At 43.0% G+C, this 18,088-nt stretch overlaps 1 protein-coding gene across 1 annotated transcript in view; it reads right to left on the reverse strand.

The window, feature by feature from the left end:
• Positions 1-299: 299 nt before the first annotated feature.
• Positions 300-18,088, reverse strand: part of GRM1 (glutamate metabotropic receptor 1) — a 354,804-nt gene continuing 337,015 nt past the window's right edge. Inside the window, exon 8 of the mRNA XM_006024232.2 lies at positions 300-3,243. Within this exon, the coding sequence (XP_006024294.1) occupies positions 2,394-3,243 (850 nt within the window). The 3' untranslated portion in view covers positions 300-2,393. The remainder of the gene's footprint in view (positions 3,244-18,088) is intronic.

An 18,088-nucleotide genomic window follows, 5' to 3' on the forward strand; every position in this document is an offset into this window, starting at 1 on the left:
TCCTCTTGCCCGTATACTCATCAACAGATAAAACTTTGCAGGGTTTATTTTTTTATATAATTTCTTTAATTAGCTATCTATATTAAACAAACAAAAACAAAACCAGGCTTAAGCAAACAAAATCCCTCAGGAAGATTTTATTCATCCTAGAGCACAGATATTAATCCTTTGACAAAGAAGTAATTCTTTCTTTGGGCAAAGTCAATTCATACTTTTCACATCAAGATGATAAGAACTGGCAACAAACCAGAATAAAAGAAAAAGAAAGTCACCAAAAGGGGAAAAAAAAGAGTAGGGATTAAATATTATTTCTCACTTTGGGTACTGGCCAAATCTTCTAGTGTTACTGGCTGTATAATTAGATCAAAACAACAACAGCTGATTTTTAGGAAAATAATAAATTATTTCCAGCAGGATTGTTTTAATTAAAAAGAAACAAGAGGAAAGAAATCAAATATAAATGTAAATAATTCAGAAAAAGAAACAGTTATATAAATATGTTGGCCTGTAAGGAGTACTTCAAAAAATGTCTACAGAAAATAAAGTGTAAAAATTAAAGGACATCCCATCAGCGAAGGTCAACAAAACTGTGACAATTTACACCAGTGGACATTCTGTCCTATGCAAGCAGGGCACAACAGCATACATAACAACAACTACGTATATCAGCTCAAGCCACAACATCTAGATTTGAATTTAGAACATCTACTAAGTTAGGAATTTGGGATTTTTTGGTTTTGTTTGTTTGTTTTATTAGTCTCATATACAGGGGCGAGAAGAGGACATGAATGACAGAAGAAACAAACACATCAAAATGCCCATGAGAAATGGGCATGGGAAATGAAATAGGAAAAGTGGTAATGAGTGGGAAAATGCAAAAATAAAGACAAGGAAATGTAAGAGAGACAAAGACAAACAGATAATTCTGAACAGACCTGGATATTAGTCTACACATTAAGCACTGATTAGAGTTCCTGTTTGAACATGATTTTCTTTAAACTATCTGAAATAACTAGACCTGGTCTAAATATTTTTTCAGTCTTGCTTTTATAGATTTAATACTGGCATGTGCAAGTTTCTAAAACAGACTTTTTTTTCTTTTTTCTTTTTTGGTTAACCACACTTGTTGCAAACACTTAAGTAACAAGTTCTCAAAGCACTGGTTATCAATAGCATATGTCTACATCATAAAATATCTGCAAAATAAAGCACCCTATTATAAGAGTAACAACGGTCTTAGCTTGTATATGAAAAATGTGTTAGCACAGCATACAAACCTTCAAATATCTATCGTATATTTGTAACAATGCTATATAAAACATGATTGGAACATAAAAATATTCATAGTATATTTATAAGACAGTCTTCCAGTGGCAGTTATTAGACATTACATTTCACACATACTATGCGCACACATACATGGACACAAACACACATTCACTCTCCTGCTTCTACAATGAATTTGATGACCCACAGTAAAGAATTGCCTTTCGTTTAAAGTAGTAATTGTTGCTATAAATATACAATTATTTTTCTCATGTATGTGTTTCCAGAGTAACACAAACAATGTAATCACATGGCAAATATATTGTATTATGAAAGGTTAGTTGGTAAATATTGGTTTGCTACAGTAAATGTAGTGTAACAGTTTAGCCACATGGCTTGCAATCTTACACAAAAGGGCAGATTTTTAAAGTCCTCAGCACATTACAAGTACTACAGCAAAGGCTCTTTCCACCAGACGTCTTGAGTCTTCATCACAAAAAATAAAAATCACAATTATCTTGGCCCCTTTTCAAAATCAGCACAAGAAAAAATCTAAATGTGAGGAGCTGATTGTTCTAATAGAACTCTTTTAAAATTGTGCCCATGGGTTATTGGCGCTGCTCACCCACAAACACGCATTGGTGTACTTTGTTCCAGTCACAAAGCCATAAGCTCTTATACACAGATCTCTTCACCTCTCCCTGCCACCCTCTGCCCTTCCAGCTCCTGCACCAGATGAAGTTTACAGCCATGAGATGTGTTGATGACTTATTTATATTTGCATTTCCAGAGTCCTTTTCAGTCAAGCATTGCCGAGAGTGTGTTGTGTGTGTTTATGATTATTCACTTTTTTTGCTATAGAAGTTGATTATTAGGTTTGTGCTTTGTCAGAATTTTTTATCCCTCTCTCAAAATACAATACTTTCATTATTATTTTTAATACCTAAAGAATTTGAGCCCTCAAATGGATCTTTTTTTTTAGTGCAGGAAACAGTTTTTGACCCACCATATGTGACATCACATTCTGCTCTCTCTCACATAGGTTGGTGCTTTTTTCCCCCCAAGTAACTTAGAGTTGACAGCAGCCAAAGTTGTCTTGGTTCACATCTTGACGTGGGCCTCCCATTCTACAGGGTGGATGAGCTTTGCTTGTAATCTCTCAAAATGACCGAAGCATAGGTCACGTCTGGAGGGGTGCAGAGCACTGACTCTGACACGGGGGAGCTGGGCACAGAACTGCCAGAAGCCACTGAATCTCGGAAAGGTGATGGGGGTGTCAGTGCCGGTGAGTCTTCAAGAGTCAGCTTGCTGGTTGCCTGCTCTTCCTCTTCCTCCTCATCCTCCGGGTTATCTGGCCTCTCATACACATATCCCTGAATAAGCTTAAGCTTCTCACTTTCTGCCTCCTCGGCTGGAGGCGAGACCGGCTCTTCGCTGAAAGACGCCATCTGGAGAGGAAGTGCCTGCTGCTGCAGCAGCAGTGGAGGTGGGTAGAGGGGCCTCACTCCATTCCCAGCATTAGGCACAGGGATAACAGAGTTGAAGTCAGGAATGCCAGTGGCAAACTTGTTGACCACACCTTGCAGCTGCTCCATAATGGACTTCTGCTGTGGGGGCAGGCTTTTGGGGGTCTGTTCGGGTAAGAACAGGTGGGTTTCTTCAGCCGTTGCCTGGAGTGGGGGTGTTGTCATCACTCGTCTGTGCACCACCATGGAAGGGCTGCTGGGCTGGTTGAAGCGTGCCGGCTCATTCTCCTCTTCCTCCACCACATTGTATAGAGTCTTACTGCTGATGTCTGAAAAAGTCATGCTTTTGCTTTGGCCATGGTAGCTTTTAGTGAGGGGCTTGATCACCGCTGTCTGATTGCATCCTGACTCCTGGCTCTTCACATGCACTGAGAGTCTGTGCCACATGTGTTGCCCCTTGGGAACTTGTCTTCCACCTGGTTCAGACCATGACACAGACTTTCCATTAGAACTATGAATAAAATAAAGATGGGTTTATTTGCATTTACATTACGCACACATGTCCAATATAACAAACAAGCCTATAGAGTGCTTGGCTGCTTTGCCTCATTAATCAATTCTCCTGCTTTTTAGTGTCATCTCAGAAAGAAGCACAGGGAAATACAGCAAACGGAAACAACAATCTCTCTTAAAAGCAGCAATTACCACAGTTTTTAGATGAAGCCAATTACTCTCCACTGGCTACCAACCCCGCAGCCAACATAAAAAACAAAATGCTGAAAAAGGGTGTTGCAAAGGTCACCTGAGATTTGGGGGCTGCGGCTATTTTGGTTTACATCTGGATTTGTTCACTGTACCTTTCAAAGGGAATCACAGGCACAGCTCTAATTAATGCTGACTGCAGTTTACATGGAAGATTTCTGAAGTGTTGGGAGAAAAACAATCCCACAGTCTTCACCCCTCAGCATTAAGCCAGGCAGTAGAAGCAACAACTAAATATTCTCTACCTCCCCTTAAACCACCCCCTGAACACAAACACGTGCACATTTAGTCAGACATCAAAAGTCCCAGACACGAAGGGCTCCAAGGGCCTAGCAAGCAAAACACTGCTCAATTTCTATGACTCTCTGTTCTGTCATCTCCTTTCTACTTAAAAGCGTAAAAATACAAATTGATAGTTTATGTTCACAGTTGTTTATTTACCCAACAGACTCCTTGTGTGTTCAGGATGAAGAGGATTTAACTCCTCATCCTATGATACTCTATTGATTTTCAAGCTGGGAGACCTACTGGGATTGGAAATGGTTGGTTTATGTTGTCACAGAAGCAATATGATCATCCTGAACCAAATCCTCCCAGTTGTCATGCTGGCAGGATGCCATTAAGATATGCTCCACAGGGCCCCTGGTTGAAGAAAGAATGCAGGGTTGGGGTCTCTATCTTTATTCTCATAAAGGGGTATCTCGCAGGGAACCAACAACCTGTGCTCTTCTGTCCCTCTGGGTCTGCACTGGCATTAGCGCCTGAGAGGAAGAACATCTCAGCTAATACAGCGGGACAGAATTGTGGTCATTAAGCAACAAATTCTCAGAGTGGTGGGAAAACTGGTGGGAGTAGTTCGAAGTCATTACCCAGTCCTACTTGGAAGCAAGCTCACGGGGAGGAGAAAGCTGTAAGATTTCCCCACATGGATCTCCTCTGTCTCAGGCATTCTTACATCAAGGGGTAGGAAAAAGCAGGGGTTCAACCCTCAAAACCTGAGATTCCATTAGCGATTCAAAGCAATCCATATGGAAAGCTAGTACCGCCTCCAGAATTGACCTGTGGCTTTCCCACAGCGCTGTCACAACAGTTCTGAGTCAGGCTGGCAGGGTTTCCCCTCCTAGATACTGCCCCTACGTGTTTTGTTCCTCTCTGGTGAAGATTTCTCCCCGTGACAGTCAAAGCCTGTGAGGATTACAGTGGCATAATGATGACAACTTTGCAGCAACTGCAAGAAATGGGGGCAAAAATGTAACCCTGTCAATTTAGGGCAGAAAGGAGAAATTGACAAAATGACACAACATTTTCTATTTCGGTGCAAAAATTAGGAGGAAAAAAAATAGAATTTGAGGTAGATCCCAGCTGTGAAGTTCAGCTGCAGAACCAGACTTCCCCAGGAGGAGGGTGTCTTGCATCCGGGGTTTTAGGGTGGCTCTCAATAAACTAAGGGGCCAAGCACAACATTTTTATCTCCCCACAGTACAGAACTTCTTGGAGCTAGAATTTTGCCTAAGGGAAAAAAGGAAATTTTCGACAGCCAAAGAAACCAACAGTTAAATTATAGCAATCAATGAAAAGATAAGAATAAGGATTTAAAATATTCTGCAGACTCTCTCAGTTTTGATCTAAGTGATCTGTTTGATCACATTTTGCTGTAAAGATAAGCAAGTCAAATAACTGCAAATGTTTGTAAAACATTTTTGCAAAAGGTTTCATATCCATAAAAGTAACGTTTTAATATGCACGGATTTACAAAACTCTTCCCACAGAAAAAATCATTCGCCTTTTCTTTAAGTGATTCTCTATAGTATGTGCACACTGCATTCTGCACGGTGATTTAATACCTTAGGACCACTGTAAGAAGAATTTTCTGAAAGTCTATCATTCTGATCTGATTTTTCTCATGCCTAGTAGATTTTATCACTAAGTCTACCCCCCCCCCCGCCTTGGTATCTCTTCTCATCTTTCCTATCCTCAAACCAGCAACTTTGCCTCCACCTGATTCTGCACCCGAGATCTTGTGTTTTACATTAAAGTTAAAGTGCCTCTGTAGCTCTATCTTCATCTGCCTTTTTCTCCCATTCCACTCATTTACCTTCCCTACTCACACTCTCCCTCCTCTTTTCTAATAGGGCTCCTAAATAAAAGTTACATCTTTTATCTATAAAATTTCCAGAATCTGCTTAAATACCCAAATCATCAATTATGCTATAATCAAGCCAAACCATTCCTCCAACATCTATGTTACAACTGCTAACTCACAAAACTTACTTCAAATTATTAGCTCTAGGTGAAATCCTCATGTTAGAGAAGATAATGAGAGTTTTGCCATTGCCTTCAATATGGCATGGTTCCACCCTCATGATCATGTCAGTTTTGTTAGTTAAGTAACTTTAAAAAATAACATTATTCTTTTGAAGAACTGCATCTATGTTCCCTCTCCTACTTCCTTCAATCTCCCCCGCTATTGTTTTCTTCTCTTTACTTTCTTCAGTGTGCCAATATTCAGTTAGCTTATTAATAATTCATATTTGATAGAGAAATATTATGACAACATGAAATTACTATGTGAGCTCTGTTGCTTAGAATTCAGATGGGAAGCTAACAGGAAGTAAGATGCAGGTTAACACATCCAGCCAGAACAAATAACATGAAAAGGAATGGTCACTTACTTCAAAACAAAGACCAAAGTCCTTGACTGAAGTCATTTGGAATAGCCCAAATTGTCAAGATGGGGCTGTGAGGCAGCAACTAAGCAACTATATCATTCAAGTTATAAATAAGTACAGGAGAAATAGGAACCTAGGTTGTTCATTTACAAGAAAGAGTACTATCCTGAATACATCTGGCATAGCCATGTCCTACAAGATTGTCCTACCCATCTTCTGAAGCTTTATTTGTGGAAGAGGGCAAAATAATCTGAAATGTATAGCTGTGAGAGGTGAATCACCTATGACATCTCTGAGAAAAGAGGAGAGAAAGACTCATAGTTTCATAGTTGGTAGGGTCGGAAGGAACCTAAGGATCATCTAGTCCAACCCCCTGCCATGGGCAGGAAAGGATGCTGGGGTCAAATGACCCCAGCTAGGTGGTTGTCTAGCCTCCTTTTGAAGACCACTAGGGTAGGGGCGAGCACCAATTCCCTTGGAAGTTGGTTCCAGATCCTAGCCGCCCTGACAGTGAAGTAGCACCTCCTGATGTCTAGCCTGAACCTACTCTCAGTGAACTTATGGCCGTTGTTCCTTGTTACCCCTGATAGTGCTTGGGGGAACAGGGACTCTCCCATTGCCTGCTGGTCCCCTCTGGTAAGTTTATAGGTGGCCACCAGATCCCCTCTCAGCCTTCTCTTGTGAAGGCTGAACAGGTTCGGGTCCCAAAGCCTCTCCTCGTAGGGCCTACACTGCTACCCCCGATCATGTGAGTGGCCCTCCTCTGGACCCTCTCAATGCTGGCCACATCCCTCCTGAAGTGCGGCGCCCAGAACTGGATGCGGTAGTCCAACTGTGGCCTGACCAAAGTTGCAGAGAGGGGGAGAATCACCTGCTTGGACCTGCTCACGATGCATCTATGGATGCATGATAAAGTGCGGCTAGCCTTCCTGACCGCGTCCGCACATTGGTGGCCCATGTTCATCTTGGAATCAATAGCGATTCCAAGATCCTTCTCTGCCTCTGTGCTGATGAGAAGGGAGTTCCCCAGCCTGTAGATATACTGCTGGTTCTTCCTCCCCAGGTGCAACACCTTGCGCTTGTCCATATTGAAACCCATCCTATTCTCATCTGCCCACCTCAGTAACCTGTCGAGATCTAGTTGTAGCATGTCCCTCTCTTCTAGCGTGCTCACTTCTCCCCACATCTTAGTGTCATCTGCGAACTTGAACAAGGTGCTTTTCACCCCCTCATCCAAATTGCCGATGAAGATATTGAACAGCATGGGTCCGAGGACTGAGCCCTGGGGAACCCCACTGCCCACATCTCTTCAGGTCGAAAATGACCCATCCACCAGTACTCTCTGCGTGAGGCCCTCCAGCCAATTTGTGACCCATCTGACTGTGCAGACGTCGACACCACAGACGCCTAATTTTTTAATGAGGATGGGGTTAGAGACAGTCGAAGGCCTTCCTAAAGTCTAGGAAGACTATGTCCACCGTGACACCTGCGTCCAAGGCTTTTGTGACTTGGTCATAGAAGGGCACCAGGTTGGTCTAACAGGACCTGCCTCTAATGAACCCATGTTGATTGCCCCTAAGCATAAACTCCCCTGCTGGCCCCTTGCAGATGTGCTCCTGGATAATTTTCTCAAAGAGCTTCCCCAGGACCGAGGTAAGACTAACAGGCCTACAGTTTCCTGGGTCCTCTTTTCTCCCTTTTTTGAAAATGCGGACCACATTGGCCCTTTTCCAGTCATCAGGCACCTCACCAGAGCACCACAAGTGCTCATAAAGCTGTGCCAGGGATCCCGCAATGACTTCTGCCAATTCCCTAAGCACTTCTCTAGTCAGACTACATGAGACTCAAATTTGCCTTAAACCTGAATTTAATTTTTTTCTGCTTTTCAACCAAGCACAGACTGTCCAGAAATGTGATAAACATTTTAGTCTCTGGGAAACAGTGCCCTAATGATAGAGCGTGGGTAGCCTCTGTCAGAAAGATGCAGTGTGATGTTTCACTCCATTATAGTGTAAGGACTATAGTGTAAAGACCACAGTCTCTGTGATGTACAAGACTCACCTAATGACAGAGTTCAAACGAAAGTAAAGTGGCCCCCCCTAAAAACTCTGCAGCCAGGAAGGACTACTTTTCTTTAGCCCCAGGGAATCAGAAAGAGAGCAGTGGGTCTCTCCTCCCCACCTTGTGCTAGGAAGAGAGAAAAGCAGCGGGGGCACTGCTTTTATCTCTAAAGCAGGCCAGCAAAGAGAACCCTTCTTGATGAAGCTGGCCAAGCACAAATCAATTCACTTAGCACAGGGGTGGGCAAAATGCAGCCTGTGGGCCGAATGCAGCCTGCCAGGCCATTCTATCTGGCCCACGGGGCCCCTAAATATTAATTTTCTAAACTTTTTATCTGCCCCTGGCTGCCTGTCATGCAGCCCTCGATGGCTTACCAAAATTCAGTAAGCAGCCCTCCACCCAAAATATCTGGCTGCCCCTGACTTAGCAGCACATAGCATAGCCTCATGTTAAATTTAGGTTTCTCCCAGAAATTCCAGGCTGCTGTTGTGAAGCTTATCAGCTGACTCTGATGAAACTGACTTCCCTTGATTGACTCTAGTCTCTAAACCAGTGGTTCTCAACGTTTAAAGACTCAAGGCACCCCACCAAAACTGTTCTGAATTTAGCAGCACCCCAGTGGAGAACCACAGTGATAGAGGAAGACAAAAGAAAGGCATTACTATTTTTTTTCCCTACTAGTTTAGATTTCAATTTCTGTCTGTCAAATAAATAAAACTAACTGTGTAAAAGTATTTTTAAATATATGATTACATAAAAAACTTCTTTCACAATGAACCACACAGATGGAGCCTGGGCAGCTTTGCTTCTTCCCAGCCTTTCTTCCAAATCAGGGCTTCCTGTGCTACCTGTGTGGGACCAGGCGAGTACACAGTACAGATCAGCAAGACAATCTGTGGCACAGTCCAGGTCTCCCTCCCTCAGCTGGTGGAGCAGCAGTCACGGTGTTGGCAGGAACAGCCCTTATCAGAGATGACAGCACTGCAGGCAGGGCCTAAAGGAACAAGCATACTTACCTTTTAAACCTATCTTTGTGATCATTGTGGTGGCTTAACTGTGGGACCTGCCTGCAAAGTGCACATGACCCTCATATGGGCCCTGCTACACATTTAAATTAAAACTTGCTACAAACCAGCTCCAGAGTCATTACAAATTTTCAAGCACTAACTTTGTAGTTACTTGGCTCTTTTTATACCAGAGTCATTTTTATGGTGTGATAATTACTTTTCACTTGTGGCTAGTCTAAACTTATTGTGTGATTAACCAGTTCATTGTTGTGATAATTGCTTTGCACTTGTGGCCAGTCTAAATTTAGACTGCTGCTTCTGACTTTATGTGCCCTGACACAGTGAGACCATTGGATTCATGCTCTGCTCCCTGAGCGATATGTATTTTTATTCCCTTCCCATCCTTAAAGGGGCAGTGCTGTTGCCAGCTTGGCCCGCAGTGGTTCATGTGCCCAGGGAGTCCCAGGGCATGAGTGGATAAGGAATAGGCTGGGGTCGTGGCTGGCTCACTGCTGCCCACTTGGACTTCTGTGGCTCTAGCACCTTAGATCATTTAAAGGAGCAGCCTGCTGAAAAGTCACATTCTATAAACAAACAAAAGAAATAATGGCTGCTGTCCTTCCCTACAACTAAAACAGCAGAAACATGAGGTTTGATTTCCTCTGCATGGTATTAGCCAGTTAAGAACCACTGCTGTAAGCTGTTGTGACAAGTGGCAACTCTTGGGTCTCATGTTGGCCCACCCACCTGTCTCTATGGGCAATCCGCCCAATCCTGCCTGCCATGACTTTGTTGTTTCCATATACGGATGGTACATGCAGGAGACTGCCCATTACTGCCCTGGGGTGTTATGTGAGGCTCTGACCTCCCCTATACTACAGCCCATGCCTCTCAGATGGCATCCAGATTAATATTACTCCCAGTCTGAGACTGGAGCAAACTATATCCAAAGTTGGGCTCCACACACACACATTTACACCTCCTCTCTCACAGGTGCCTGCTACAAACAGCTGTAGTGTTGCATGTATGGCTGATGAAAAGAAAAATAATCAAATGTACTTATTATTTGGCTCTCATTAAGTGCAAAATTACCACCAACTCTTTTAGGAATGCGTTCTCCTGTTGAGTTCCACCCTTTATAAAAGTTTGATGATGGCAAGGCCTATGAATCAGAAACAAAGTTAGAAGATCCATATCCAGGATCAAGGTGTTTATCTGCCGAGATGCCTGAGGGGCCCAATCCAGGCAACACTCTCAGAGCACATCTGACACACATTGATAAACTGGGTCCTTCGCAAAATGTAGTGCTGCTCCAGGTACTGTGGATTCTAACTTTTAGGTGCCTTTATTGGATCTCTCCTTTGCCTTGGTTGTTACATACATAATAATTCTCTAAATTATATGTATTGTAAGGATAAATTTCTGAATGGTTTTGAGATGCCTGGATGCCATGATGATGGGAAACCAGCTAGGCAGCTATATAGATAAATGGTTTGTTACCTGGGTAACTGCCTACTTACCTGTGTGACCGTTATAGCTGCTATCAGTTAATGCACTTGAGAATAAGTCCGCTCACTTTAAAAGGAAGAGGCTGATAGCAAGGTATTTTCTGTATCATTTGGAATTCACCTGCTGTCTTCACAAAATACACGAAACCACACAGTGGGTGCATCTACACGTTCATTAATGCACTTTTGCTACTGCTACTCTAATATGAGGTACTACATAAATGCACATTAGGCTGCCCTAATGTGCTGTAGCAAAAGCAAACACCTTTTTAATGATGCTTAATGTGCTGTAGACTAATTGTGCGTTAGCGTATTAGCACTGTTTTTGACATGTTGCTTTAATGCACAGTAGAATAGGCTACTGTGCATTAAAGTGCATGTGTAGATGCATCCACTGAGTACCTGTTTACCTCTCCAAACACTCGCAAAAGGAGCAAGGATTCTGGTATGACACATATGGATATATTTGCTCTAGGTCTGGTACTGTTAGATAGGATTGATTCATTACTGATGTACAGAAAATTCCATAACTTGTTGGAGGACCCTTTGATGTAGCAGAGAAAGACATAAGAAGAACCAGGGGTTGGAATATGAAGCCAGTTAAATTTACTCTAAGAAATAAGGACACAAGTTTTTTTTTACTAATCGATCGTGATTAACCACTGGAACAAGCTACCAAGGGAAATGGTGGATTTTCCAGTGTTCATTGTCATTAAAGTAAGAGTGGGTATTTTTTGAAAGATATACATTAGCCAAATATTCTTTAACTTGGGATCAATACAAGTCTAACTGGGTGAAATTTAATAGTCTGTAATAGTCAGGAAGTCAAATGAGATAAGCTAATGGGCCTCTTCTATGAACTACATTTTGAATTAATTTTTCATAGATTTCATAGGTTTCTAGGGTTGGGAGGGACCTATTAGATCATCGAGTCTGACCCCCTGCTCTGGGCAGGAAAGAGCATTGGGGTCAAGTAACCCCAGTCAGGTGCTTGTCTCATCTCCTTTTGAACACCTCCAAGGCAGGGGAAAGCACCACCTCCCTTGGAAGCCCATTCCATATTTTGACAACCCTTACCATAAAGAATTTCTTCCTCATGTCCTATCTAAATCTACTCTGCTTCAGGTTATGGCCATTGTTTTCAGTAACCCTGAGGGGCGCCTTGGTAAACAGAGTATCCCCTGTGACCCCTGCTGACCCCCCACCCCAATGATTTTGTCAACAGTCACGGGATCACCTCTCAGCCTTCTCTTGCAGAGGCTGAAGAGATTCAGGTCCCTCAATCTGTCTTCATAAAATCTTACGTGCAGGCCCTCAACCAGATGAGCAGTCCTCCTCTGAACCCTTTCAGGTTATCCACATCCCTCTTGAAGTGCAGTGCCCAAAACTGGACGCAGTACTCCAACTGCAGCCTGACCAATGATGCAGAGGGGAAGTATCGCCTCCCTAGACCTGCTCATGGTGCACCTACTAATGCAGGAAAGAACATGCTTAGCCTTACTTATTACCTCGATACATTGGTGACTCATGTTCATTTTTGCATCAACTATAACTCTGAGATCCCTTTCCGCTGCTGTGCTACTTAGAATGGTACTTTCCAGTCTACCGGTGTATTGGTGATTCTCTCTCCCCAGGTACAGCACTTTTCACTTATCTTTGTTAAATTGCATCCTATTCTGATCTGCCCACTTCCCCTTTTTATGCAAGCTGAGACAGGACTCAATAAAAGACTCAAACCAAAACCCTGGATACCAAGCCCTGCTCTGTTTTCAATTCCCTGTCTCACCATCATTTCAGAAGATGAATCGCAGCTACTTCTCAGGCATTAAGCAGAAGTATCTCTTTGTTGTAAAGTCAGAGGTCAGCAAGCCATCTGACCAGTTTTAGCACTGAGCTAACTCTGTTGTAAGAGAAAAATGCTCTTCAATGACAGTACCACAAAAAGATCTTGTACAAAGGCTATCACTACACCCTTCACATAACCATCACTGCAAAAGCAAAACAAAAATACCAACTCCAAAGTCAACTCCTGTTACAAGTCCCTCCTTGGCCCAGATAGCTCTGACTTATGGATCCCATTCAAGAAAGCAGCTTCCACTCTCCCAAGTAGCATAACATTTAATTATTCACAAAGGTTGGATACCTTGGCTGCTGACAATGAAGTCACAGACTTGGAATGAGAGGTCTGGAGGGGAGACTACTTCTCTTTTATTTCCAATGATGCCAAGCAGGCCTGACCCTAAAATCTATCCCAAGAGAAGAGGCCTTGGGTATGTCTACATTGCAATTACGTAAGTGTTTGCTGTGTAGTGTGATGTAGAGACATCCACATTTGACTTGAAACTCACTAGATTGCCAGGTGTGAGCCTGCTACCAGTACCTGTGCTAGCTCATTTGCACTCAGCACGAACATCTCTACACTAGGGTGCACTGTAATCACTTCTGTGCAGAGACATAAGAATGAAGCCAGGTGCCCAGGGCAGCTGCTACACACAGGGACAGCAGTGACCTCTGGTTGTCGCCACTGCAGGGATTATGACTGTGCAGCACCAGCAGTAGTCATTTTTTTCATTCCCCATCACCCCCATGTGGCACCCATGGCAGCTGCTCCAGTTCCCCTGCTAAGTTATGCCACTGTTTCTATGCCTACAGTATAGCCACACCCAACACTTCTTCCATTAGGCTTGCTTTTACAGTTAAGACCAAGCTGCTATCAACAGGGATAAAAAGAACGCTAATCTCCTCTCCAAAACTCTCATTCCACCCTACCTACCAAAAACCTTAGTCTCTCATGGCTTCTAATTAACAGCCTGCAGTTATCAGCTCTAACCTAATAGGTCACTTCTGTTAAGCACTTCCCTGCCAGACTTCTCTTAACCTAGTGATAGGTTTTGACCTCATCATGACTCACCGAAGAATGAGATAGATTCAACCCATCACAATCCAACTATACTATGCTTAGGGCTTTGCTGATAAATATTATTTATTATTACCAAGAGGTAATAGTCCTGTGCACTTTCTAGCTCAGGGATGAAAGGATGTCACAACAATTTCTTGCTGCCTGGCTAGTTTTCTCTATGGTGCTATATAATTAGAACAAAGTTTAACCTTGTATTGGTCTTTCTCTAAAGTTGGGTCATTGAAAATAACTTTTTCTGTTCCTATTTTTTTTAGGGCAAAATAAATTGCTTCCCTTGTACGCGAGAGACTTAACAGTCTAAGTAAATTAAAGGACTATTTCAAATGCTTCTTTGAGACTAGTTTATTAAAAACAGTTACATACAAAATGTAACTAAACAGAAGTGGCTCAGCCTGAAGTTAAATGGCTATACTACCATAGGGACATTTACCACAGAGCAGTGAACCTGTTCCAAGTTTCTGATGTGTTGTAGCTCACCAGTTTGTCTGTTTGCTAGGGACAGACATTAAAAAAGCCAAAGCCTAAATTGATTCAATCTTTGCAGGTTAGTCTAACGTGCTTAGGTTGAACCGATTTGCAACTGCACAGACATTCCCTCTGGACTGAGGACATGCAGCCACATGCCTGAAGTTGCTCAGGCATGCTAAAGTACCTCAGCTGCAGGGAAGTTGTGCTGGAGGGAGTGTGGCCAGACAGGACAGTAGCCTTGGCTGAACTGGTCAGAGAAGGGTTTAATTCCCCCTTCCCCGTCCCACTGACAGGGACCCAAGCCAAGTCTGCCAGGTGCTCCCCACTCACTGCTGCAGGTGGGCCCACATGGCCCCTGAGGCAGAGGGGGCAGGGGGGTTATTTCCCCCTCTACCTCCATGTCCCCTGGGGGACCACAGCCAGGTTTGCCTGCCCTGACTGCCGCTGCTGCTGTTCACTCCTTGCTTGGGACAAGTGGCAGAACAAGCCCCCTCTGCCCCTTTGCCAGATGCTGAATGGAGGGGGAATAACCCTGCTCCCTGTCCCCTGCCTAAGGGGCCCTGCTATCTGATGTCTGGCCACACCCCCGCCTGGCTACTTCAGCAGTGACAGGGCAGGGTTCTTGATGGGGCAGCAGCTCCTGTCATGATATCGGGGAGCAAGAGCCCCTTCCTGGTGAGGGGCCACAATGCAGGGCAGGCAGAGCCACAGCAGGCTATGCACGGCAGCACCAGAGCTTGGAGCAGGCCAGAGCCTCTTCCCGGCACCACCAATGCTGCTGCCATGGTCCACAGCAGCTTTCCCCACCCTGCAGCGTCACCACCTGCTGGGATGAAGTTCCCACTCCAGGAAACTGTCACAGTTGCAAGGGGGCAGGGTCAGCCCTACTGAGCTGGAGCAGAGAGCCCAGCCCAGCCCCGAGAGCTTGCTGGGATGCTGGGGGACTATGATTTAACTTAAACCAGGAAGGGGTCTGGGACAGACATTGCATGAACTGGTTTAAGCTCAATCAGTTAAGCCTGATAGTGTATTCAACTAGGTTTATCTCAAACCCATTTCAGCCATTTTGAAACTGGTTTATGTTCAACATCTGTCCCTAGCCTTTGTCTGTACCATAAGTCCATGCTTTATCTATGTATGTTATTATTTTTACTACTTCTCTATTAATGCAAGCAATAGCAACATCAGTTTTGAAAGGATAAATCTCACTAGATAAATTTTAGATTTTTTTTTCCCTAACAGGACTGTGAAATCAGTAGATCAAGGGAGCATAATAGTCAATATGCCAGTTCCTGATGTAGTGCAAATCAGCACAGGTTCTCTCACATCAATGAAAATGTCAATTTACACTCTCTGGATATTTGGCTCCAGAGACTAAAATTTCAATAAAAGGGAAACTAAAAGCCTCAATGAAAAAAATAATTAAAAGTGGAATAGGAGGAAATACTGTCATATGAACTGAAAACTGACTGAAAGACCATTCATAGTGGCTCTGTACTAAGCTGGGCGATCAAGGGGATCTGAATGAGGGCTGATTTAACTCATATTTAATATTTTCTTTAAAGCTAAGTAGGGCTGGTGTGGTTAAAACAGTCAAAAAGGCTGAGGCTGAATCAATTTAATTTTTGCAGGTTAATCTAAGCTGCATAGATAGAACTAACAAGCAAGTGAACAGACATTCACTTTTGATTCTGGAAATGTAGTCATATGCCTGCAGTAGCCCAGGCCAGAAGCTGCAGAGTGCTGGAGTATACCTCCCTGCTCAGCTGGAGCAGACAGCTTGGGCCAAGGCTAGCCCACCTACCCTGCAAGGTGGAGTTTGCAGGGGAGGTGCAAAGCATCCTGGGATGCTGGGGGACTGTGAATTAACTTGAATCTGGAGGGGGACTGAGACAGAAGTTCAATATACCAATTGAACCTAAATCAGTTAAGTCTGATATTTCATCAATCCAAGTTTATCTTAAACTGGTTTTGGCCATTTTGAAAGCGGTTTATGTGCACTGAACTTCTGTTGTGTTACAGATTTGAACTGCTTTATGATCACTTATACCAGTTTATATGTAACTTCTGTCCCTAGCCTAATAGTCTAGAAGACAGACTAAGTGGCACATTCCTGAAATCCAATGGGTAATATGAATAGAGGGAATACCTATCAGGACTGAAGGACCTTAGAGAGCTCAGTAATGTGGACAGAAAAGAAAAAATAGATTTGTTTTGGAAACATGTAAGTTGATGCAACTCAGAAAGAGTAATATGTAGCTTTAAGGGAGTCCAGAGATGTGTAAATAAATAATGATGTAAGTGACTTAGCACTGGCATGGGCGACTGGTGCCTTTTGAGTCTGAGGGTCACCCGTAGAAGCCACCAGCAGCATCGGTGGCAGAGACAGGGCTGGTGGGCACCTGCAGAAGCCGCCAGCAGTGTTGGCGGCAGGGACAGACCTGTCAGGGGGGGCATAACTATGAATGTGCAAGGTAATATGTCTATAAAAATAAACGATGGATATGTGGGCTGAAAACACAAAAACATCACTCTATGGCCACCTCTACATGAGACGCTAATTGCACATTAGCTCATTAGCACTGCGCAGTAGCGTTGCATGGCACAAAGTGTGATGCAACACTACTGCACAATAGTAACGAGCTACTATGCAGTCAGTGTTAACTAAAAGCCATTTGGCAATCTTACTGAGCAGTCATTTAGTACTTGTATATGCAGGTACTAAATCTGTGTAGTAACAACCACGCAGTCAGCGTCTCATGTAGACGTGGCCTATGATGTGCAGAGTTTATAGTTCCAGTCCTATAGGTGAAGGCCTATAATATTTAACATATTGGGAAGTTTTGTCATTGACTTCCTTTATGGTTCTGGTGCTAAACCAAATCTGTTCTGGGTGCCATGTTAACAGAAAGGTATTGGTAAACTTGAAGCTGTTCATAGAATAGTAACAAGAATTATCAGGGGAAAGAGAGGATGACATACAAGGGAAAATTAAACTGCTAAATATGCATAATTTGGCCAAACAATACACAAGCTGACTCTAAAGGTCTGAGTGGCTTTAACACAATAGATAGCGAATACTGAGCTATAGAAACATATAGCTGAGAGCCATGGGATGAAATCAAGAATGGGAAAATTGCTTCAGACATTTGTTTGGACAAAGTAAGTAACAATCCTGAACTGGTAGAGAAATAGTAATCTGCTCAGCTTTTTTTCCTCTTTAACCTAGAAGATTCTTCAGTATATTCTAATACAATTTTTCAAAATATAAATAGCTTTTAGAGCCAGCAGTCTTACTTTACATTGCAATGGCTGCTACCGTGACTATTTTGAATGTCAATGGAATATGGTTGCCACAGGAAACAGCCATAAAAATAATCCCACTGGTAAAATACTGCCTATCACGCTAAATAAATAATACCAAGTGATAAGGTATATTGTGTGTGTGTGTGTGTGTGTGTGTGTGTGTGTGTGTGTGTGTGTGTGTGTGTGTGTGTAAATAACCAACACGCAGAAACAATAAGGAATGAGGGCTATAGGGGCATAACCAAAGGTTGCAATAGTGCCAGTAACAACCTTGGAGAATTCAGATTCAAATGTGATCTTTTTGAACTTTCAAGTAAAAATAAATCAGTTCTGACTATTTTAATTTTTTTTTCCTCTATTTCCAGCTACATGCAAAACCAGGTGTGGGATGAAGGTTGCTAAGCATTTTGAGTTGGCTGTAAGATAACCAAGGGTAAGTATGAACAAAATCAAAGGGAGAAAACACAGATCTGTTTGCACATACCTGGAAAGTGAGTGAATTGCAAAATCTGGTTTTTGATTTGTAAGGGAGACCTCAAATCCACACTCTATTTGCTGCTTTTTTTCAGCTTCTGGTAGGTTGGTGAAGTAAAAACTACTACAGACTCCTTCAGAAAAATCACCTGAACTGTTAGCCCCTACCTGGATCCAAACA

Source organism: Alligator sinensis, unplaced genomic scaffold (assembly GCF_000455745.1).
Source record: "Alligator sinensis unplaced genomic scaffold, ASM45574v1 scaffold153_1, whole genome shotgun sequence".
Taxonomy (NCBI): Eukaryota; Metazoa; Chordata; order Crocodylia; family Alligatoridae; genus Alligator; species Alligator sinensis.